The 24,047-nt window shown below is 43.5% G+C and overlaps 2 protein-coding genes and 1 long non-coding RNA gene across 23 annotated transcripts in view; 2 read left to right on the top strand and 1 right to left on the bottom strand.

Moving 5' to 3' along the window:
* Positions 1-2,840, top strand: part of LOC104866369 (torsin-1A-interacting protein 2) — a 35,987-nt gene extending 33,147 nt beyond the window's left edge. For all 16 annotated transcript variants that reach the window (XM_010630262.2, XM_010630265.2, XM_010630258.2 and 13 more), the window contains one exon: positions 277-2,840. In XM_010630262.2, coding sequence (XP_010628564.1) covers positions 277-1,034 — 758 coding nt within the window. In that variant the 3' untranslated portion in view covers positions 1,035-2,840. The remainder of the gene's footprint in view (positions 1-276) is intronic.
* A 35-nt stretch (positions 2,841-2,875) lies between these two features.
* Positions 2,876-24,002, top strand: LOC104866370. Of its 2 annotated transcripts, none has more exons than XR_781438.3 (3): positions 2,876-3,495; positions 21,950-22,012; positions 23,611-24,002. It is a non-coding gene; the product is annotated as an uncharacterized LOC104866370 (long non-coding RNA). The 2 variants fall into 2 exon arrangements; XR_004516646.1 differs by lacking the exons at positions 21,950-22,012; positions 23,611-24,002 and adding exons at positions 9,882-10,023; positions 11,959-12,176.
* Fam163a (family with sequence similarity 163 member A) overlaps positions 12,819-24,047 on the bottom strand; it is a 32,051-nt gene continuing 20,822 nt past the window's right edge. For 3 of the 5 annotated variants that reach the window (XM_010630271.1, XM_010630273.1, XM_010630272.2), the window contains exons 3-5: positions 21,566-21,655; positions 17,747-17,861; positions 13,650-17,124 (exon numbers count right to left, since the gene is read on the bottom strand). In XM_010630271.1, the coding sequence (XP_010628573.1) occupies positions 16,711-17,124; positions 17,747-17,839 (507 nt within the window). In that variant the 5' untranslated portion in view covers positions 17,840-17,861; positions 21,566-21,655 and the 3' untranslated portion in view covers positions 13,650-16,710. Of the gene's footprint in view, positions 12,871-13,649; positions 17,125-17,746; positions 17,862-21,565; positions 21,656-24,047 lie in introns of those variants that run through there. The other 2 variants (XR_781440.2, XR_781439.1) reach the window with 2 other exon arrangements.

The following is a 24,047-nucleotide window of genomic DNA, read 5'->3' as shown; positions in this document are numbered from 1 at the left end:
TTAATAGCTCACTTCTAAAACATCATTAGTAATAACAAAAAATGCATAAACTCAACTTTTACCTTTTAGCAAAGATACTGTACCTTCAAGTAATTGAAGAAGTAATTAGAGAAAAAATATTTAGACTTTAATAGTCAAAGTGTAAGAGATTGAGGCAGAAAGAATTTAGAACTTCTAGTAAAATCTGATAGTAATCTCTGTTTCATTTCATTTTACCATGAGAGTTTTTGATTCATGTTATCTCTGACTTTCTATTATTTTCTCCCTCTTTGACAGGCCCCATGTTTATTGGCTTCCTGGTTGTGGCTTTTGTGTTAAGTTCTGTTAGTAGCTACTATTCATCTCCAGCCCAGCAAGTGCCCCCAAATCCAGCTTTGGAGGCCTTCTTGGTTCAGTTTCGCCAGTTAAAGGATAAATTTCCAGGCCAGAGTTCCTTCCTGTGGCAGCGAGGACGTAAGTTTCTCCAGAAGCACCTCAATGCTTCAAACCCCACCGAGCCAGCCACCATCATATTTACAGCAGCTCAAGAGGGAAGAGAGACCCTGAAGTGCCTGAGCCACCATGTTGCTGATGCCTATACCTCTTCCCAGAAAGTCTCTGCCATTACAATTAATGGGGCTGAGAGAGCCTTGCAGGACAGTGACACAGTCAAGCTGTTTGTTGACTTGGAGCTGAGCTATGGATTTGAGAATGGCCAGAAGGCTGCTGTGGTACACCACTTTGAATCTCTTCCTGCAGGCTCCACTTTGATCTTCTACAAGTATTGTGATCATGAGAATGCTGCCTTTAAAGATGTCGCCCTTGTCCTGACTGTTCTACTGGAAGAAGAAACATTAGAAGCAAATGTAGGCCCAAGAGAAACTGAAGAAAAAGTGAGGGATTTACTCTGGGCCAAGTTTACCAACTCAAACACCCCCAGCTCCTTCAACCACATGGATTCAGACAAATTGAGTGGGCTGTGGAGCCGTATTTCACATCTGGTGCTGCCCGTCCAGCCAGTGAGGAGCATAGAAGAACAAGGGTGCTTTTTATAAAGCTAAGCACAGAGTTGGTTATGGAAGGCCTCAGCTTATGAAAAAGTCAGTTTAAAAGGCCTTTAAAAGGAGGTTGATAAATGTGAGGGAATAGCCTGAGAAACACAAGTGAACTAATTTTAGAAAGGAAGCTTATGTTTTACTATTTGTAAAATCTTTCTAATGTAAGCTTTGAGAAAGCTAAAAATCGACATGACGTGATTTTCTTTGCCTTTTCAAGCAAATCAGATTTAAAATATTGTATATAAAACTAAGGAATTTTTTAAAACCCAAAGATAATAGCAACAGAACCATTGTACAGGAAGATATTCTCAGAGTAACTACAGCGTGAGTTTTGCTTTCTTGAGTAAGACTCTGAAGATCTATTTGGATAGTCTTTGGAGTAAAGTCCATATACTATTATTAAGCAGTGGTAATTTTTAGAAAATGTTTGTATTACACGTTGAATATTTTTTAAACTCACTTTAATTGTTGTAGGATTATGTCTTATACTTAATTTACACTTAAGTGGTATGAAAAAAGAAATAATAATTTAAACCATTAAATCTTTATCTAATACTATGTAAGGCACTGTACTTTAATTCTGTTAGGGAGCTGAGGTAAAGACAGCTATGTTCAAAAAAATATTCTTAAATATTGGAGTGAATGGGGAAATTGATTATTATGGAAATTAGGAAGTCCTAGGTAGCTGCATCTTTCCTTCAGCTTTCTTGAATGACTTTTTTTTTGGGGGGGGTACCAGGGATTGAACTCGGGCCCTTGTGCTTGTGAGGCAGGCGCTGGAACCACTGACCTAAATCGCCGGCCTTTGAATGACTTTTGAATAGTGGTTCTTGAACTACCAGCACGTCTCCTCTCTCTCATTAGTTCTGCTTTTGACTGTTTTATATGTTGGGGTTCTGTGTAAGATTCCATTGGGACAAGGAGTTTGACAATATTGAAGTTTGAAAACGATTAAGTGAGAAAATATCTTAGAGATAGGAAGTAAGTAGAAAAAATTATTCAGAGTATTAAAACATGAATAGGAAGAGAAAATAGAAGTTTATAGAGCAAAAATAGTTGCTGAGCAAAATGTATAAGCTAGCATAACATTTTTCTGATGCTTTTGTTCATGTCCATTAAACACTTCTGTCCATGCTGAATAGAGTTTTTATAATTGTCTAGGATTAAAAAAAACCAGTCTCTTTCTTTCTTTTGTGTACTGAGACTTGAACCCAGAGAGAGCACAGCTACATCATCAGCCTTTTAAAACTTAGACAGTATCTCACTAATTATCCTAGGCAGACCATGAACTTGGTAATTCTCCTTCCTCAGTTTCCTGAGTATCTGGGAGTACAATTGTGTTCTACTGTGTCTGGCAGAAGTTGATAACCAATTTTCATAGTAGCTCTTATATGGGCACTTTGGTATAACTTTACCAAGTGGTTTATTTGCTGCACTGTGATAAACTTTTGTAATGCAGCTCATTTCTTGACAGAAGTACCATTTTGTTAAAAATTAGATGCAGAAGATGTTAATTTAGTGAGAAAAAGCAAAAATGGTAGATATGCAGAAGTTTTAATAGCCCAAATCAGTTGTTAGACCATGTTCTTTGAATGTAAGAAAGATTTAGAACAGTGTGTATGGATAGTAATAGTTGATTATATTTGAGCTCTGAAAGCAGAAATTAGTAAAATCATCCAGACCTATCAGAGTGTGTTCCAATACATGGTCTAGGAATGTTTTTACTAAGTTTTGGCCTCACTACTTTTTTTTTTGGTACCGGGGATTGAACTTGGGACCTTGTGCTTGTTAGGCAGGTGGTGGGACCACTGAGCTAAATCCCTGGCTTCGCTGCTTCTAAGAGAGCATGTGTGTGTCTGTGTGTGTGTGTGTGTGTGTGTGTGTGTGCGCGTGTGTATACACACATGAATATATAGTTGTGATTATAAAAGTGGAAGGATTTTAGAAAACACTAATAAGATTGAGTACCTTTTAATGATACTCAGGAGTATCACAAAGGCATGAGGAAGGATCTATTTGGAAATACTTGCCATAGGAAAAACACAAATTTGTGTTTTGTAGGATTAAATTAAGTATAGAACATAATCATGCAAGGCCTGAAGTATGCTCAGTTGAGAGTAAAGGCATATCTGAAGGAATAGTGTGTATTTGGGACTTTGAGGGAAACTTTCTGTAGATTTGAAGAGAGACCTAAACACAAAGTTAAAGTACAATGAATGTAATATCAGTGTCAATCCATTATAAAATCAGGAAATTGAAGACAAATCTGTATACCATATTCAAAAATTTTTCTGTATTTTTAGATCTTAGATGTTAGCATTATATCACACAAAACCATTGGTGCCTTGTAGAACTGTTACGTTGGCCTGCTGACCTGTGCTACCTCAGATCTATAAAGGAACCTGTCTGCAGTATACCTACCTGCCTCTATCTGATTGAGATTGCAGTTGAAACAAAGGTAATTGTTTCTTCGTTTAGTTGATTGTGTTTTTTGATCATTTGCTTAATTTAGGATAATAAATTTCTGAAAGTTGAATTTTTTTGTTTACTGTTTAGCCTTTGTTAAAAACACTTTTCCTTCCATGTATAAGTGCAATCGACTATCAGTTTTCTGTCCACTATTTCAAAAATCATTTTAAAAAGAAGCAGTATATTAGCTCTGGGTCTTCTTATGAATAGATGATTATTTTTAAAGCATAAAATTATTTTTAAAATGTACAAATAATTAAAATTATCTAATTACTCTTTTAGGTTGATTTCTGTTCCTTATTTCTGTTTTTATATTTTAAAGCTCTCAAATGTTTCTGCTTATTTGACCTAGATTTGTGGGCATTTGGTATTAATACATGGTACCTAAACATCACCATTTAATTATTACCACAGAATATCTTTCATTACATTATATCTAAATATAAATCACTTCTTGGGTAATACCTGAGTTGTAGAAGCAAGAAGGGGAATCAGAAACTGTCTTTGGAATTGGGTTTTTATTCCCATAAGTTAAAAATTTAGATTTTTCTTCTTAGTTTCCAGAGATTAGCAGAGAAGTACCAGGGAGCTCATGTCCCTAAAGGTAGTAATGCTATTTGTCTTCATTTCTGGGTTTTTTTTTTCTTTTTTTTGAGACAGGGTCTTGCTATGTGGTTCAGACTGTCCTTGAACTCACTGTATAAACTAGGCTGGTCTCAAACTGAGTGATCCTCCTGTGTGCTTGGATCACAGGTGTGCTCCACCGTGCCTGGCTCCATTTCTGTTTTAAACCAATCAATGAAGTAATTTTAATGGGTTTCATTTGGTTACAGTGGTTAGTGAAGTTCAGTGTGCCCATGACCCACCATCCCCATCAGTTACAGTCCAGTTGAACAGTGGTTAACTGCAGAGTTGGCTTTGATTCTTTACACAGCTTTTTTTTTTTTTTTTTTTATACTTTTCTCTGTGAAAGACAGGAAACAGCGTGCGGTGTAGAAGTGCTCACCTGTAGTTACAGCACTCAGGAGGCTGAGGCAGGAGGATTACTGTTTGTTTGGTACCCGTGATCAAACTTGGGACCTTGCATTTGCGAGGCAGGCAGTGGAACCACTGAGTTAAATTCCTGGCCTAGGAGGATCGCTATGAATTTGAGGCCAGCCTGGTCTACCTAGTGAGTTCAAGGCCATTGTGGAAGACACAGTGAGACCCTGTCTCAAAAAACAAAACAAAAAGACAGTATTGATACAAAATGAGTATTCATAGAGTATAACAAACAAATATGGCATGTAAAAATGAGAATAATCCTGCCAGATGATCTTTACTAGCGCTGTTGTTAGTTTATAAGCTGAGCAAAATTTTTGAACCCTATTAAGTTTTGCTTTTGTGTACTTTAAAAATTAATAGGCTTTGCCAGGATTAATGTCAGGTTTCTTGGCATTTCTCTTCTCCCTACATTTGCATTTGTTCATATAGAAGTTGAATGTGCCTTATTCAAAATAGTTTTCTGGTAATTATAAAAATAAATAAATCTCCTTAATTTTTCTCAGCTGACTGATTCTTGATTAAAGTTTCGAAAATAGTGAGTTTATTGAAATGAGATGTGGCAAAGGACACTCCATTCATTTGGCAAGTAGCTGAGGAGCCAAAGAATCCTGTCATGGTCAGGTGGCATTTGTTTCCATTAGTGGAAGAGGTACAGTGCAGACACTGTGCCTAGAATGCAGTGTAGTTGTCACATAGCATTCTTTGCTCTTCCTACGCAATGATGCTTTCTTGAAATAAGGGAGAAAGAATGACATAATAAGTACAACCCTGGAAGTTGCTCCAACCCAGGGTTGCTCCAAACTGATTGGGAAAGTATTTAAGTGTGGGCATATGCCCGAAGTGGGAGAGTGGGTGTGTGTTAAGAATTTCAGGGCCAGGGATTTAGCTCAGTGGTTCCGCCGCCTGCCTTGCAAGCACAAGGACCTGAGTTCGATCCCCGGTACCCTCCCCCCAAAAAAAGAATTTCAGTCTCAGAACTTTGCCAAGCCAGAATTAGAGAGCTGAAGCATGTGAATACCTAATCTCAACGCTTCGCCACTCTTAGAGCATTTTGCCCCACTGTCTGTACTCAACTAAAACCAAAGGATTTGTTAACATTTTTTTACAGTCATTTCCTGTCAAGTATGAATCGAATCATGAAAGTCCGCAAGATTTATTCTTGTAGTTTAGAAAAACAGTAACTCTCCAGTTATGAGTTTTCATTGAACTGGGCAAAAGTCAAGTGGTAAGATGAGCACAAAGGTAAAGAACAGAATTTCCTAATACTTATTCCAGACATTTAGCAGCAACATGATTTTCTTATGGCATAGTACCACTAGAAGATGTTAACAGTCTAAATGCACCAAAACAGACAAGCTTCAGTACTGTAAAAACAGATTAATAAGGAAAGGAGGGGCTATGAATTGTTTAGTTACTCTAAATAAATTGTGATTTTAAACAGGATTAATAGAAATGATGTCAAATCTAAAGTTACACTTTGGATCATCAAATGTTCAGTGTAGAAGCAGCATCATCAAACTAAACTAAGGAAATATCTTAACTCCTGGACCAAGATCTTAGCTACTTTAAAAAAAGGAAAAATGTAAGCAGAGCAGATACCATGTTCTTAGCAGCATCATCCATCACGGTTATAGTGGAGAAACAACCCAAGTGTCCATGCACAGATTAATGGATAAACAAAATGTGGTACAGAATATGCTACATATAATGGGATATTCAGCCTTAAGAAATTTTGACATATGCTATGACATGGGTGAATATTGAGAAGATTATACTAAGCCAGTCACAAAAAATATATTTGTGTGAAGTACTTAACACAGTCAAAGTCATGGAGAGAGAGAACGTAGAGTGGTGGTTGCTAGAGGCTGGAGGAGGAAAGGATGAGGCAATATTGTTTACAAGGGGTGCAGAGATTCAGTTTTACAAGATGAAGAGTTCGGGAGATAGGTGGTGACAGTGGTTACACAACATGAATGTACTGAATTCCACTGAACTGTATACTTAGCAATAAAATTTTTTTAAATGGTTAAGATGGTAAATTTTGTGTGTATTTATAATAACAAGAAGAATTGAGGGTTAGGGAAATCCCAGACCCTGACTCATGAAAGGGAGAAAAGCATCCTCTTTTTTGTAGTAGATTTAGCTTTTCTAAATTGTGTGCAATGTACTATGCTGGGTGCTGGACTTATGCATTGACAACTCCATCCCAGGAGAAACAGCCTGTTCAGAAGAAGAGACCAGCAGTTCAACCAGAATGTGCAGGGAGGTGAAGATGCTTTTTTTTTTTCTTCCTTTTTCTTTTCTTCTTTTTTTTTTTTCCAGACAGGGTCTGACTGTTGTTTAGGCTGTCCTTGAACTTGTGGTGATCTTCCTGCTTCCAGTCTCCCAAGTGCTGGGATTATAGATGTTTGCCACCAAACCCAGCAAATGGATTGTCTTGCTTATTCAGAAAAGGGAGGGATTACTTTCAGAGATGTCAAGGGACTAAATCACAGAAACAGAGATTTGAAGGAAAGGTAGAATTTGCACAGGTGGAGATAGGTGTGTAGGTTCAGAAAAGCAAAAGAAAAATCCAGGTGAGGTAATGTCGGGGCCAGTGGCCTAAAGAGGGGCCTGGTCAGGAGAGGTTCCCAAAGAAAACATGCCTGGAGCAGACATTACAAAGCAGGAACCCAACTTTATTTGTCAACAAAGCACTTACAGTAGTTTTTATCAGCTTACTAAAACATAGTAAGATGAAACATGCTGGGTGACCTTGCGGGTCATGTGGCTCATGCTAATTGTCTATGCTGATTCAGTTATATAACGAAGCCCCATCATGCACCTGCACTTAAAGGACTGAATTGTGTCCTCAGGTGCCCTCACATCTCATAGTGGTCCCCTACAGGTAATCAGGATAGAGAAAATTCCTAGTGGTTTTTTAACTCTGGGGAGAGATGTGTGCCTGATGTACACATTTCTGTTGAATGTGTAGATCTTTAGATCATTTTACACTTGATCTTAGCCAGAAGGCCGAGAAGCAGTATCTTTAGATCATTTTAAATGGACCAGTTTGGATGGATTTCTGGATGGGGAGAGTATGGGGGTTCCATGAGTGTGGGCGTGGTTTGCTCCTCATCCAACTCCTGTGGTCAGTGTTCCACTTTCTGTGTCAGTCTTGGGACTGTTAAGGCTGTGGCCCAGGGCATGGAGAGAAGTCTGTGGAGTAGGGTTTCAGGGGTGCTAGTGGTGTTTTTGCTTAGGGACCCTGAGTGGCCTGCCTAAGGCCTCTGCCATCCATCCCCTAGCCCAGGACCTCAGTGTGCTAACAGCTGGGAGAGAGCCCAGGTGGAGGAGGGCTGGGGGGCTGGGGCTGAGCTGCCCACCCACCACTGTCTCAGCCGAGCCTTGCACCTGGATCCCAGCTGCATGTTGTCTTCTCTGCACTTCTCTTCCTACTATGTCCACTTCTCTCCAGTCTCTGCACTGTCTACATCCTCACTTTCATTTTAATATATGCTACCTGTCCCATCTGTTCCCGTGGATTGGCTGTGAATCTACATTCCAACCTTTTCTTTGCATTTCATTGAAGTGGGATTTGCTTAGGAGATTTCATCTTGGGAGAATACAAGTGATGATCCCTCATTGTTGTGCTTTAGTTTAAGCCTCATCTTTCTGGTAAGATGGGCAGGATGAACCTACCTTAAAACATTGCTTTTAAAAAATTCTTATTGGTACATTTTAGGTGTACAGTATATGACATTCATCATTAGAAATTTGTACCTTTACATAATCTATCTTGGTTCTTATTTTTTCCCCTTTCCTGTCCTCCCTTCAACCCTCCACCCCTCCCTATACATTCAACCACCTCATCTTCAACAAAGGAGCCAGCTAGAGGAAAGATAGCCTCTTTAATAAATGGTGCAATGGTGCTGGAAAAATTGGGTTTCAACTTGCCACAGACTGAAACTAGATCTATATCTCTCACCATTCACTAAACTAAAATTGAAATGGATTAAAGATCAAAATGTTGAAACACACTAAACCGGCTGGAAGAGAAGTTAGGTAGAACTCTCAAAGACATTGGCATAGGAAAAGATTTCATGAACAAAACCTCAGTCGCACAAAGAATCAACAAGTGGGATTTCTTCTTATTAAGAAGCTTCTGCACAACAAGAGAAACCACCAGCAAGCCTGAAGGGACAACCCACAATGTGGGGAAAATTTTTTACCAGCTGTTCCTCAGACAAATGTCTATCTAGAATATATATAAAGAATTTAAAAAAAATCAGACCTTCCAAATTTAAAGACCCAGTCAAAAATGGACATCTGAAATGAACAGACGTTTCTCAGACAAAGAAGTAGAAATAGCAGATAAACATGAAAAAATGTTCAACATCACTGGTCATTTGAGAGATGCAAATGAAAACAACGCTCTGATTCCACCTCCTTCCAGAAAGAAAGGCTGCTATCATGAAATCAACCAATAACAAATGCTGGCAGGGTTGTGGGGAAAAAGGAACCCTGCTCCACTGTTGGGAATGTAGACTGGTACAACCACTGTGGAAATCAGTATGGCGATATCTAAAAAAAACTAGGATTAGAGAGGTCCCATTTGACCCAGCTATTTCCCTGCTGGGTATCTTCCCAAAATAATTAAAAGAATCCTGCCACAGTGATATATGTGCATCCATGTTCATAGCAGCACAGTGTGTAATAGCTAAAATTTAGAAACAGCCCAGTTGTCCATCAACTGGAGACTAGATAAAGAAAGTGTGTGTGTGTGTGTGTGTGTGTGTGTGTATATGTGTGTGTGTGTTTTAACAAAATGGTGTACTATTCAGCCATAAAAAATGAGAAATTAGAGACATTTATAACTAAATGGATGCACATACTCTTAAGTGAAATAAATAGGACAAATGTGTAAATACCAGACAGTTTCTTATATTTGAGAAGCTATTCTCACTGTGAGAAACTGAATGTGTAAATAAGGATCAAAAGGCATAATAGACAATTGTGAAATAGGAAGAAAAGGTCCAAAGGGGAAGGGGAGGTTGGAGGGGTTGGGGAAAGGAAAGAAGGGAATGGAATTATGAGAAAATGAAAAAACATTTTAATGCAAAAAAACCCCAAAAAACAAAACCCATATCTGTTAAAGATATTCCAAATATGAATGCTCTAGGGTTTCTGTTAGGGATGATGAAGTGGTGTAGTAATGCCACTGAATTGTACACTTTCAAAATGGTTAAAATCATACTTATATCTGTACAATAAAAAAATTTATTTAATTCATACTATCTAAACCTGTGCTGGTTGACCATGTTTTTCACTCTGTTCTTCTGCCCTTAGTAGCCTTGTAGAGAGAAAATGGCTTTGAAATTAGAGCATAGCAGACCGCTTACATTTTGGAAATCACCAGAGAGGCTCAATGACCGCCAAGTCTCAGCTCCAGAACTGGAGTGGGGCAGTGAGACAGCATCTTAGGATATTCAAGGTGTGTTCAGGTGGCCACTGTGAGTTTACTTGGTGCCTCTCACAGCTGAAAGATCAGAAACCAGGGCAGGCTTTCCTGTCGTGTGGGCCTGTGTGAGATGAACCAGCATGTACCCTCAATTCTCAAGCATGATTTTGTATAAGCTCACTTAGAAAAAAAAAACTTTCTGAAATACGGAGTACATAACAATGTGACAAAAGCCTCATTTCTGCCCCCTTGTCATTTCCTGTTCCCTCTCAATAAGAAGCTCACCTGTGTGTGTGTCCTTACAATTTTTCTTTGTCATAGGCACATTTTATAACTTTTGTCTTAAAGTTCTTCTTAATTTCTCTTTTAGGCTCCTCATGAATTGTCAATAGTACAACTCCTCAGGTGGAGACCATTAGGCAGAATCAAGTGAAGGGTGGGATGCTGGCAAAACCCCCAGTAGCCAGGAGCTTTGACTTTGGGGTCTTCTGATCATTCTGGAGCCCAGTGATTTGGGGAAGGAGTTTAGAGGACTTTGCGTGGAGTGTCAGGTTTCTGGTATAATTTCAAAATGTTTCATTGAATGCAGCATAGAGATCTTCTCAAGGGAGTGCTCTTTTGTTAATTTTAGGAATAAGGATGCAGTTCCCAATGAGTAGAAAAATTCCAGGTCAAGGCAAAAGCCTTGGGCACTCTAAATAGGGATAGGCTGAGGTGGAGACAGACCCGGTTTAAACTCCGGGACTTCAATGAGCCTTGAGCTCCTCCATCTACTGAAGTTCCTGTGGCCAGGACTGAGAAAGCCATGGTGTCTTATTTTCATTGGTGGAGGGGAAGATGGTGTTGATGTCCAGGATGATCCAGCCACCAGGCTTTTGGACATCTCCTATGGGGACCGGAACTGTCCCATGCACTGGGGGAGAGTTGCCTCCTTGTCCCCCACCCCTAGCTGTGTCAGGTTCTCTGCTATTGGTGCTATTGGTAGAGGGGGGCAGTTGGAAGACTGGCCTAAGGCCTGAGCAAAGTCTTCCATAAGGACTGGCCAACCTGGGAAGTCTGGTACATTGGGGGATTGTGGAGGGGAGTCTACAGAAGTATGAATCTTGCCCTGGTTGTGACAGGCAAGGCCTCAGCTGGATGTTCATCTCTTATTCAGGAAGAGTTAAGGGATGCCCAACAAAGGAGTTAAGAAGTAGAAAATAGCTGGGTGTAATGACATACACCTGTAATCCCAGCACCCAAGAACCTGAGGCAGGAAGATCGCTGTCAGTTCAAGGCCAGCCAGGGGCTACACAGTTTAAGTCCAGCCTGGACTACATAGCAAGACCCTGTCTCAAAAAAAAAAAAGCAGAAATTATTATCCATAAGAATATGCTTGATAAACACATTTAGTCTGAATGTATTTGAGTATGTTCATTGAATAATAATTTTGCCGATTTGGAGGCTGTTGAGCTTATCATAGCCTGAATGTGTCTGCTGTAAGTGATCTTGATTTTTAGGGGTAAAGTACAGTATGCCCCCTGCCCCTGACCCAGGAATCTGCCCTGCAAGGAAAGAGTAAGAGGCTCCCTTCTGTGGGTTAGAGTTCTGGCCTCCTCAGCTTCCTGAGGGTACCAGCATAAACTGGCTGAATCTTTTTCCATATTACAGTTGCCTAGAGCCAGTCGAGCTGCCTTTAAGTAGAAGTCAGTCTGTAGACATGACATGCCCCAAACAATCAAGAACTATATAGAAAAGTTGCCTAAAATTGCATAGTAAAAGTAGTGTGACAAAATTAGTGTGCCAGATGACCAGGGCCACAGTAGGGTTCCATAGTCAGTTTCCCTAACCATTTTGTAAGCTGAATATAGAAAGGTGTCGGAAGCAATTCTACATAATTTTGGGGGAAAATCATGATTAGGGCCTACTTTTCCTGTCTATAGGCCAGGTACAGGCATGTCGAGACATAATTCCATCTTCGCCTTACAGCTAAGACTTCAAAGGTCCTATGATACCCCTACAGCAGGACTACACCAACTGGAGACATTCTGGGAGGAACCAAATCTTCATCTGCGTAGCTCCTCATTGTTTAGGATTTCTGCTGCTCCCTGAGTGTCTGTTACATTTGTTTCTCCCTATGTAGAACTCTATCCAGAGACATTTGTTACATTTGTTTCTCCCAGTGTACTGAATAAAGATGTGGCAAGCTCTGGGGGCTTCTGTCTTTGCTGCCCAGAGCAGCATGGATCAGGCCAAAACTCAGCCTCTCTGTCTCATTTTCTGTCTATATATGAATTGATTTGCCTTGTGCTGTCACGGCTCACAGGAGACTAGGACCTGATGCAGAAGTTCTAGTAACATCCCCTTTCCCTGTTTCCTACAGAAGGGGAAACCTAGATTTTATTTCTTAGGGAGTTTATGTCCATCAGAAGGAGCGGGTGTAAGGGAACATATGATGATTAGTCAGGGAAATTGAGTTCCCAGCAACCTATGACATTTCACTTCCTTCTTCCTTCTCCATGGAGCCTGATGGGGAAATGAATGAGAATGATTCAGGGCAGATGGAAGAGAGGACTGGTTTCCTTCCCTCCCTGCCAGATGTGTCTGGACACCCTCCTGCCTTGCCTTCCTTCTCTGCCCACCTCAGGAATTCCTACTCCTGGGAACACAGAAGCCAGAATGTGCAGCAAATTCTGCGTGAAGCCCAGGAGAGCCAAGAATGGACGAGCCAAGAAATCTGTGCTCAGGGAGGCTCAGGTCTTGATGTGGGAGCCAAAGAAACAAGAAGTACACAGCCAAGCTAAGAGCTTGTTCTCTAGTTAGAATATGAATGCTGTTCTTCGGTTTATTAGGACAAATGTGAAGCAAAAGTGCAGTTTCAGGTTGATGGGCAAGTAGGTCCTGCAAAGAGTTACAGGCAGTTATTGGGGCAGGAGCGTTTCAAATAAATAGAGAAGCTTTAAAGGGGGAGATGGTTCTGTTAATGCCTGGCACAAGTGGGGGTAGGGGGCAGAGGAAGAAGGGCTTCGGAAGGCTTGGGTGTGGGTGGCCGGTCAGAGAGGCCCATGGACATTAGGATGATGGGCGTGTGATCTTGACCATTGCTTCTGCCTCCTCTCCATCCCTCCCTGTTGGGCCTGGACAGTGCAGGAGCCTGAAGGTGAAGCTGAGGGAAGTCAAGGGCTACCAGGGAGAAGAGCTGGGTCAAGACTGTGGCCCCACCACCAAAACCATATGTGAAGGGCAGCCCTGCCTCACCAGGTGCCAGGTGGGAGAGCAGAGGTATTGGGGGGAGGTTGTTGGCTGCTCTGCAGAGGTGGAAGAGGTAGCTTGAAGCTGGGTGCATTTCAGGATGAGATTTGGCTAGCTTCTGTTCCCAGGGGAGAGCTGTAGTGACAGCTTCAGCCAACTGTTCCCAGGGCTGAGAGTGACGCTGTGCTCCCACTGGTAGTAGGGAAGTTTTGCTGCAGGACCTGCCCACTGCGTGTGCGCGCACACACACAAGCTTACACAAAAAGCCTGGGGTTGTTTTCTACACAGCTATTTCCTCTATCCCCACTCCATACTGCTGCTGTTTTACAGTTTCTGCCCCCCGTACGCAGTCTCATCCCTTCCTCTACGACAGTCTCCTCAGGCTTCTGAAGGCCAGTAATTTGACTCAGAATACACAGGTGGGGAAACCACAGGCCTGAAAGGTGAGGGGCGCTGGGAAGGAGTGGAAGCCTGGATTGCTCCCCAGTGAGGCTTACACTGTGGGCGGGACCACTTCGATCTCAGGGGACACCAGCTACTACACTTCAATCTCCTCTCCTAACAGACAGTAAATCCTCCCTGGATGTGAGCTCAGACTAGGCAATAGAGGTTACCCTGCAATAAGGTGAGGGGGTTAATGTGTAAGCAGGAGAGGGTAGGAAATATGTGGATTTTGGTGTTGAAAGTGGACATTGTGGGTGGTGAAATCCATGCCCAACTGCCCTGTCCCTCTGTAAAGAACAGGACCTCATGAGGTTTCTATTTCAAATTTCTCATTTATTTTGACATTCACTTGGTTGTGACTCCAAGTTATCAAAGATGGGAGACAAGAAATCTGCAGCAGCAGTAGTGACGTGGAGATGGAAAAAGATAGCAGAGAGGATTGGGTGTTCCCCAGCCCCTCTTCCTCCTCTTCCTGTTTAGGGTTCAGTTTGAAGAGTGTACAAATAGTGTCTCATAGTGCAGTCTCCACAGCTAAAAGGATAGTGCAGTTTGGTGGAGTGAACTCCTCTTCCTCAGAGCAGGCTTTTGCAGCTATAGTGAGGCCATCTTGAGCCCAGGTTGGAGCTTGTGCCCTGAACGAGAACTATGTGGGGAGGGGCTATGGCTTGCCTTCTAACACACTGGACCCAGATTTTGACTGTTAACAGCAGTTAGGCTGGGGAAACAATGGCATGGGATGCTTTATACTCTGGGACCCCACTAAGAAGTAGGTGATAGTTAACTGGGTTGTCCTGATTTTCCCAGTGGCAGAAGATGCAATGATGGTGGTGTTATTCTTGGTGAGGAAGGCCATGGGTTGTTTGGTAGATTGGCTGTGGAATCGCATGGGGACAAGACACTGGGCTGGTTGTCAGGAATAAGGAGGGCTGCCAGGCCCGGCAGCTCATCAAGGGTTGCACATGGCCCAGGAAGGACTGGCAGTGGGATAGGTAGGTTAAAGCCGCTGACCCAAGTTGCTCCTTTGCACTGGGAGACAGATCTCAACCTGCTGAAAGCTGCTTCCTGGTACAAGATCAGTGCAACATCTGAGGTCACTCAATAGGGGGTCAAACAGGCTGCTTTTCACTAGCAATTAAAATAATTTTGCTTTGTAATCTTTTTGTTTTTTGCAGTCTTTCATCTCTCAGTGAACATTCATGTACACAGGATCAGACACCTGGGAGTACTAGCATCTGCTAGGATGAGGGCAAGAGCGAGTGGCCTGGATGGCAGATCTTTTTAGGAGCTCCTCACTTCATGAAGCACTAAAGACCCTTAGAGTCTGTCTGGGCAAGAGAAAGTGGAGTCTCAGAGAAGATTAGGGACTGGTCCTAGAGCTAATGAGTGACCAAAATGTGGCCAGAACTCAGGTCATCTCTTCTCAACTCACTGTGCATTAATTCTAGGTTACAATTAATTCCAAACAGAGTGATGTAAAAAGTGAGCATTCCCTTCTCTGCCCCACTCCCTCGGCTACTCTCTCCCCTGTGTCAAATGCAAAAATCAAGATTTTGGCAGAAAGCCCAGCCCCTTTTCTGTGCCATCCTCTACAACATTTAGTGGAGTCGGGGTTAGCTATGCCGTAGAAGTGGGGGAACAGCCATAATCCACTGCAAGAAGGCATCTGAAAACTCAAGCATACATACTTACTTAAAAAGCATAAGGCCACTGCTGGGTTATAAGCAGGAATGGGGAGTAGAGTAAGACAGCAATAAAGAGCCATTCTTGGAGACAAGGGGGTGTCTGCAGAAAGCAGAAGCAGGAAATCCAACCGCGAAGACATAGCCGATCCTCAGGAATCCCTCTCCCCGTGCCTAGGAGTCAGGGCTCTTGGTCCCAGTGTGGTAAAGTGTATTCTGCTCCACAGTGTCACAGGTGGATGTCTCAGGAGAGCACCAGTCTCTAGAGGAGGTTGTTGGGGCAGCTTCAACCACTGCAACATTGTTGGTAGGGACTCCAGGCTCTTTCTGTACCAGCTGGCTGGTTGACACGGGGATTTACTACCTTAATCACCTCTTGTTCTTGCTGCTTGGGGGTCAGATCTTTCTTTCTAGCTGGTACCCCTGGACCCTTCCACTCTGCAGCTCTTGAAAATGACAAATCCTGGTGATTGGTTTACATGTATGTGTGCACACCTGGGAATGGGATTGTACTCAGCATGGTGGACCATGGCCTGAAACAATAAGCAAGATCTCTTTAGCTAAGCCCTTGAACTCTAGTAACAAAACTTCACAAAGCTTCTCCAGCAGGGGCAACTGGTTCCTAAGGGAACTTAAAGGGTTTGGGAGAGACAAATTTAGACAGACACTTGATACAGTCCCCACTAATAACCATACACCACGGCCTTTTTAAAGTCAACTCGATATGTTCCAGGAGGAGGGGGCAGATGCAGATGTGATGTGTTCAGTAATCAGAATCCCTACTGGAGCAGCCACAGTGACAATACTATGATAACCAAAGTACAAAACTAAATTATAAATTAGCTCTTGGATGCATTTTAGCAAGCAAGTCCCAAGGAAGTCCTATTTACATACCTTCCCCCCTCAAATTCTAGACTATGTAGCCCTCACTTCTCTCTTAGCTCTTTATCCCTTTTTCTTGTAGGCATGGGCACTTCATCTCCCAAGGACTCTGGAGGTCTCTGGAGCCTTTGCTTAGCTTTCTCTGGTGCTTCTAATTGGCTCTGCAAGGCCAGAGATTTGGGCCTCCTGGAAGGGGTTGTGGTGGCACTAGGGCAATGGGAGAGAAGTCCCAACAGAGAAACTGGTGAAGTTGCAAAATCAGTCAGTAAATTAGCCCCACCTTTGGGCTCTGGGTTGGAGCCAGCCCCAACCCTGGTTTTCCATGCATTTAATAGCTCAAATTCTGGTGAACCCTCTGCGATGGAGCAAGAAAAGCCAAAGAAACAGAGCTAGTCCTTGCAGGGCTATTGGAGAGTCACCCACTGTCCCCATGGCTCCTGCTGGGGCAGCAGTGTTGGTGTGTGTGCAGGTTGGGGTGAAATGGTTACACGTCTGTACTAATAGCCCTTGGATTAGTGAAGGCCTCACGCCCAGAGCCTGGCCAAGTCACCGGGTAACTCTGGGGCACTGCCAGTTTGAGGGAGGGAGGTCCCCCCTCTTTGTAGTACGTGGGAGCAAAGGACAGCCTCTCGCCTCCACCCCCATTGGGCACCATGTCAGCCGTCCGTATATAAAAGGGGGAGCTGTATGGAGAACAGGTGGTGCAGTGGCTCCCTGCCACCCCACACGGCTGGCTACAGGGCTCGCTGGTAAGAGGCACCAGGCTGCCTCTGTCGTCCAGGGCTTGGGAAGTGCAGGCGTTACAGGTGGGGCCTCTGGGATGGGCTGGAAGGCCGCGCTCCTCCTCTTCCTCCTCCTCCTCATCTGCATCCTCAGTGCTCTTCTTGCAGCAGTAGTACTGCGGGGAGGAGACAGGGACGTCTGAGAGACTGTGTATGCTTCCCCTGACCCACACCCCAGTGTACTTCTGAGTTGCACAGGTACCCATAACCCTTGCTCCACTAAATATCTTTGGCTGGGCTCTTTATTGGTGCCAGGGATAAAACTAAACCCCAAAGGCCTACGTTCCCCAAGTATATACTCCCTGCTTGGTAAGGTTTGCAAGGCCAATTCTTCACCTTTTCTTACCCCATATTTCTCAGTGAACTAACTCCAAGCCATGCTTGAGGAGGGGTAGGGAGGCAGAGAGGGGAGGAACATGCACACCATATTGAGAACAGGGCTGGGGCTTCTGGAAGCAACATTAGTGTCTCCCCAGAATGGTGGCTTTCCACCACTCCCAAAACCTTGGAGGTGAGCACACAGTCCAGTATCTTCTTGGTGCATTCTCCGTGTGTCCCGAAGGTGCAGGGTGTGCAGGGGACCCACTACTTCCTTCTGACCACCACCAACTCCTTGGCTTACAACTCCTACCTTCTGTGGCTTTGTGGGCCCCAAAGTGAGTCTCCAGTTTGCGCCCCTATAATGAAGCGGTTTGCTGGCGGCCTGGCAGCCTCTGGCTACAGGCCTAGGGGACTGACCTGGAGCCTACAGTAGCACAGGACAGCGATGATGCAGAGGAGGATCACTGTAGCTAGGATTCCGCCAGTAATCACAACTGTTCCCGCTGTCATCCGCCCGATGCCCCATCAAACTCTGCAAAGAGGTATGCGGAGGGGTGAGGAGCAGCACTGAGGTGCAGCTAGAGCAGGGGGACCTGAGAATAGCAGGAGCTGGGGCGCTCTGGCCCGCAAGGACTTTCTGAAGACTGAGGACTGGCTGTGGCTGAGGCCTGGCCCGCCTAAGCCACGGTGGAGTCAGGGTCTATACCTGCCAGAAGGAAGGGAGGCGGAAGAGTGCTAATTCTGCTCCCTGTTTCTGTCAGTGTCAAAGGCTCTTGTTGCTTTTCTCCCATAGTCTTCTTCTCACCCTTTCCTCTCTCCTTATGTCTTTCTTGTTCTCTCCCATCCCAAGGTGCCAAAACAGAGAATACAATGGTACCTTGGTTCACAAACTTAATTCTTTCTACAATTCTGGTTGCACACTGAATTGGATAAGAACCCAGATTCAGTGGTTAGGTTCAATGTTGACCTTATGGGGAAATTTGATTCAGTCCTCATCCAATTTGGTTTGTGACCAGAATTTTTGTAAGAATTAAATTTGTGAACTGAGGCACCACTCTAATAGAATGCTAGCCTCTGCGGACTGTGGGCTTCACCTGCACCAGCCATTGTGCTAGCACTCACACCCCTGTGTCCTCTCACGAATCATCACAATAATCTTTTGGGATAGCCACAAATTGCCCTATTCTACTCAGAAAGAACTGAGGCTTTGATGAATTTGGCTGGTATCCCACCTATCCTGTTTTTTTACTCAGTCTGGTTCCTCCCAAAGGCTCTTTATCACTGTTCTCCTAGGCACACACACCAGTGGTCCCCAATGTAGTGGAACTTGACATAAGAGCATCCATCTTGGAAGAAACGTAAGGACATCTGAGTGCCTGGCAAGCCAGTCGTCTCAGGATAAGAAGTGCAAGCAATTCTTGTTTGTCCCTTGTAAGTCTCCCAAGAGGATGTAGACAAAGTAAAAGATGTTTTTCAAGGGGTTAGGAGGACAAAGTAAAACATAAAGTAGTTTTTGTGAACACAGCTGGCCAAAATATTACATAACTTCAGATATAAGATAAAATGCTAAAAACATGCTTTTCGTCTGATGCTCTGAATAGTTTTAATAAGTATTGCAGTTGTGATCATGAGGCTGCTCTGTTTGCCTGGGAGAGTTGCAGTCCTCTGATCCTGCTCCCCACATCTTGCCTCTCTTCATGTTGCGTCACCGAGACACTCGGGGAATCGGCGACATCCCCAAGCCCTTGGCCCCAGCTACAGGGCCCAGGACCCAAAACTCAGAAACTCTGCCTGGTTCTGACCTGCTTCACATGTGCATTCCTTTAGTAGTGTCTTTCCTCTCCTTCAAATCCTCATAGAAAATAGCCTCTTGGCTCCTGGAAGGCTGTGGCCAGGCTGGGGACACTGGTTCTAGCTAATGGGGCTGAATGAATGCGACAGAGGCAAGCTCTGGGTGTGAGGCTATCCAGGTCAGTGAATGGGATTTCGGAGCCTCGCAGACACGTGTGGAAAGGACAGTGGGGACTTGGCACCTTGAGCATGGAAGAATGACTGTGAACACATGTTTAGTAAAGGGAGCAGTGACCTAAAAGACAACAGAGAGACAGAGGCTCTGGGAGGAGAGTGTTACCTGCTGAAAAAGGCCTGAAGGGTTAATTTACTCCTTAATCTCCACCCCCCTCATCTTGCTTCCCTCATCAGTTAGCCTGTAGAGTCTGAGTCCAGGCCTCCAGCGGTGTCACCTGCTCCCAAATGGAAATCTCATTTGGACGTCCCACTCTCACCTCAATTAAGACAGGCTGAAGGCGTCACTGGTCTCCAGCTGGGCAACTCACCTCTGAGCTTCCGCATGACCCCAATGAGCTGCCCTGAAGGGCTTTACATGTTCATTCCTCAAAGGGCAAGTGGGAGCTAGGCCTCAGCTGTACCCGCTGCTCAGCAAGCTGTGTACCCTGTGTGTTCACCTGGTGGAAGGGATGCATTTTCCTTCACCTAAAGACATCACCTGTCCATCATTATGCTCCTAAAGGGCTCCATCGATGCAGTGACACTGATCCTAATTCACTCAAAGGTGCTGTGTAGTCTTGCTGCTACTGTGTGCTCTGTGGACCAATAACCCCTGCTTCTGTGCTAGAAACGTGGCATCTCGGAGCCCACCACTGGCCTGAGTTAGAGCCTGCATTTTAACCAGGTCTCTCAGGTTACTCATTTACACATTAGGTGACCAGTTCATACGATGTACCTTAGTTGCTCAGACTTTAAAGTCCTCAAATCCTTGTCTTCTGTTTCCTATGCCAGTTAAGACTATCCCAAGGCTGCACTATGCAATGGCTTCCTAACTAACCTCCTGGTTTTGTGTCTGAGCACCTTTCCACCAAGGTCTGGCTTTTAATCGTGTCCCCATGCCTCTCTATGTGCCAGTGACTTCCTGGATACATTCATGTGGACACAACTTTCAGACACAGCTTTGAAGACTTCACCCTCCCTCACTTCCCTGAATGCTCACCACCAATTTATCTTTCTTTCTACATCTTTCCTTGCCTCCTATACGAAGCTTCTGTTCCAGTTCTTAGGAAGCTTGCAGTTTAGTGATGAAAAGGCACACAGCACACCTCGTAAGACATGCAACCACAGCGCAGACGAGGGCCATGGGTCACTGAGGAGGGGCAACTAATTACTGGGGGAGACATTGCATAGAAGCTGTTATATCTGAGCTGAATCCTACAGCCCAAATAGGAGACAAGGTGGGGAGGGTTTCAGAACTGTAAGGGATCTGGAAATGCTGGGACAGGCCATTGGCATGAAGCTGGAGAGGCTAACAGACAAGGCAGGGAATTGGGCTTTAACCCTCTGGAAGATGGGAGTTCTTGAGGTTTTTTGGTAAGAGAGTGCATAGCATTTCCCCACATGTTCAAGTCCTACCCATCCTCAGAGGCCTGAGAAGCCTCCTTTGATTGCCCCATCCCTGATGCTGTCTCCCAATTCGGACTCTACAATAATGCCTTTCCATGTTCCATTCTTCAAATCCTGGGTTAGTGGGAGGCTAGTGAACTTTTCATGTGGGAATATCTTGACTCCCCTAAATGATAAACCCTTTGAAAACAGGAGTTGTGTCATACACTGTTTCCTTGTCCCAGTAGTAGCATTATACATCATGCTCTGACACACACAAGGTGCTTTAAAGTTGGGTAAGCCATTCATGTGCAGCATGTCGCAGGCCTGATTGACCACAAGGGGGCAGCAAATCATGTTTCTCAGCTCAATCTAGTTTGCAAATTTAACTGTATCTCCGTTAAGACCTTTTGACTGCCTAGATGCATGGTGGGTCATGCTTTGGGGTTCCCTGGGACATCTGGGGGGAGGAAAATGAAACTCAGGTGAGGAAGTTTTTATGTAACTTCATTCCAACGTCATTTCTCCGCTTCCCTGTAAGCTCACCTCTGAGACCTGCTTAGGAGGCAGGGTGGCCTGTAGTGCGAGCTGCAGCTGGGGAGGCTGCAGTGACTCAGCCTATGCCTCTGGGATCTGCCCGGTCTGTTTTAATTTGTATTATTTTAAGGCAGAAAGGTACTGTATATACATACACCGATGCAAAGTAATTTCCTGGACAAATAGGCAAACACCTAAGCACTGTATCCAACTCCCTCCAGCAGAGCACAACCAAGTTGCAAAATTTAAAATTTACAATTAAAAGATAAGGTTAAATATACAAAATCAATTGATGTATATATTTACCTTCAGAACATGCTGATGCTTTGTGTAGTTTTTTTTGCACAGAGAATTCTTTCCCCCAAGGCATATAAGGAGCTCTCCAACAATAGGTCTCTGTTTTATAACAAAATAGCATTTTTTTAAATCTTGGAAAAAATACATTACCTTCACATGGAAGCTCTCATCATTAAATATGCATGAAGTAGACAGACTGGTTTGCATATCCTTCTTGGAATTACAAATAAAGTACATTGGAAGCATTTGAAATATAATAAGCACATATTTATAGAAAGGCTCTGATATAAATTGTATAACAATCATGTTCCTATAATATCCTAGGCTAATTTATAATGCCAGAAATAAGTTAATATGACATGGTTTAAAACTCTGTTTTCCTATTCATTTCAGGTTACAGATTAAAATAAATGAAGTGTCTTCGTAGGGATGGGGGAGCATTGGCCTTGGCAAAAGGTATACAGTAGTACTAAACAGAGGAAACTAAGTCCAGGCTACTGTCCTAGTATGCTACAAACAAACATCTTCATACACTTGAGCATTAAATAAATGTGTGAGATCTTCCACTGACACAAGAATATTAAAACTATCCATTTGTTTCTCCCAACTGTTTTAGAAGACAAGAGGCTGTGTGAGAACACCTCCTTCCTCCCTACCTTCTGGGCCCAGCCTGCCTTTTTTCACACAGAGGCTGGAAATAGCCAGCACGGCAGTGCAGAAGGCTGCAGGCTCAGGTTCAAGCTCAACTGTGCCACTCAATGGTTGCCCCATCTTGGGAACTGCCTTTCTGAAAGTGATATCAACAAGTCAATTTGCAAATATGACTGTGAGGAAAAACTGAAATGTGGGAGAGAGCACCTCTTATAAACTTTAAAAGTCCTTACAAAACATGGGTATTTGTGGGGAAAAAGAAGGCCCTTTAGTGCTGAAGTCTTTTTTTTTTTCTCTCATTGAATTTATTGGTACTTTTTAGGTATACAGTACGGTTACATTCATCATTGAGATCTTAATACCTTTACATGACAGGTCTTGGTTCTCATTTTTTTCCCTTACCCCTGCCCTCCCTTCACCCCCTCCTCCCTTCCCTGTTTACAAAAACTTTTTTCCATTTTTTTATTTTCTCATATTTTTTCTTTTCCCTTATTTCCTTTCCCCTACCCTTCCCACTTCCCCTACACCTTTAGCCCTTTTCTTCCTATTTCACATTGTCAATTATGCCATTAGGATCTTATTTACAATTATATTTTTTCACACCAGAGAAACTATATGGTATTTACCCATGTGTGACTTATTTCACTTAAGAGTATATCCTCAATATGCATCCATTTTCCTATGAATGACTTTAATTTCTCATTCTGTATGGCTGAGTAATATTCCATTTTATAGCAAAACCACATCATCTTTGTCCAGTCTCCAACTGATGGGCAATTGGGCTGTTTCCAAGTTTTAGCTATTACAAACTGTGCCACTATAAACATGGGTGAGCAAATATCACTGTGATATGATTCTTTTAATTCTTTTGGAAAGAAACCCAGCAGAGCGATGGCTGGGTCAAATGGAACATCTAAATCCTAGTTTTTTGAGGTATCCCCATATTGATTTCCATACCGCCTAAGTCTGTTTCAAAATCATAAGCCAGGAAGGCACACATAAAATGTGTAAAATAATCTAGCCCTGTCCAATCCTTTTCCCTGAGGGCTCAGTACTAATAGCATTTAAATCATCACATTCAGGAGCTCACTATTATTTTGGGTGGCTAATTTTGTTTTTGCAGTTAGGTGCAAATGATGACAGTAATTACCTAAACCTGAACAGCATCTTACAGTTTATAATGTATTTCCAATTATTATCCCTCCTGTGGTGGGCAGGCTTTAAGATGGGCCCTGCTCCTTGGCAGTCATCCCCTGTGTTCTTGGTTGGGAGCATTTCTTTATAAATTATGGGGGGGAAAATAATTTCATAATTAAAATATGACTGTAGCTGCCTAAGGCCCAGTGTTGCCCTGCCTGGCTATGGCATGCGGAAACACGACTCCTTTTTGCCTTTGGTCACAGGTGAGGCCTCAAAGGTCTGTGAAGCCGTGCTGTTGCTCAACCCCAAGATGACACCAGCTGAAGACACTCTGGTTCCTTGAGAATCGAATATTAATACAAAAAAGGAAGGTTTCACCTGGGGAGGGACGAGTTCCTTATCGGGCCACTTCATTTCACCTACTGAGGTGGGAATGCTCTCCTTTCCGCCTTTATCAGCATGAGATTTGCATCGGCACAGGATCAGACGTGAGACCACCACCACTCAAGTCACCTGATACCCCCTCCAATTATTGTGTCTTCAATAAATAGTGGCCAGCTCCAGTCTTGGTCTTTGCCTTCTGGGGGGCACCGACCGCCCTGCGCCCCGCCACTCCCCCTGCCCCTATACTTTGAAATGATGCACGGCTCTACTGTCTTTTCTCTTTGGCCCTCTCCGTTCCCCTTTCTAGACAGTCAGA

Source organism: Fukomys damarensis, unplaced genomic scaffold, assembly GCF_012274545.1.
Source record: "Fukomys damarensis isolate Sample0158 unplaced genomic scaffold, DMR_v1.0_HiC HiC_scaffold_11, whole genome shotgun sequence".
Lineage (NCBI taxonomy): Eukaryota > Metazoa > Chordata > Mammalia > Rodentia > Bathyergidae > Fukomys > Fukomys damarensis.
This window is presented reverse-complemented; position numbering and strand designations above follow the sequence as displayed.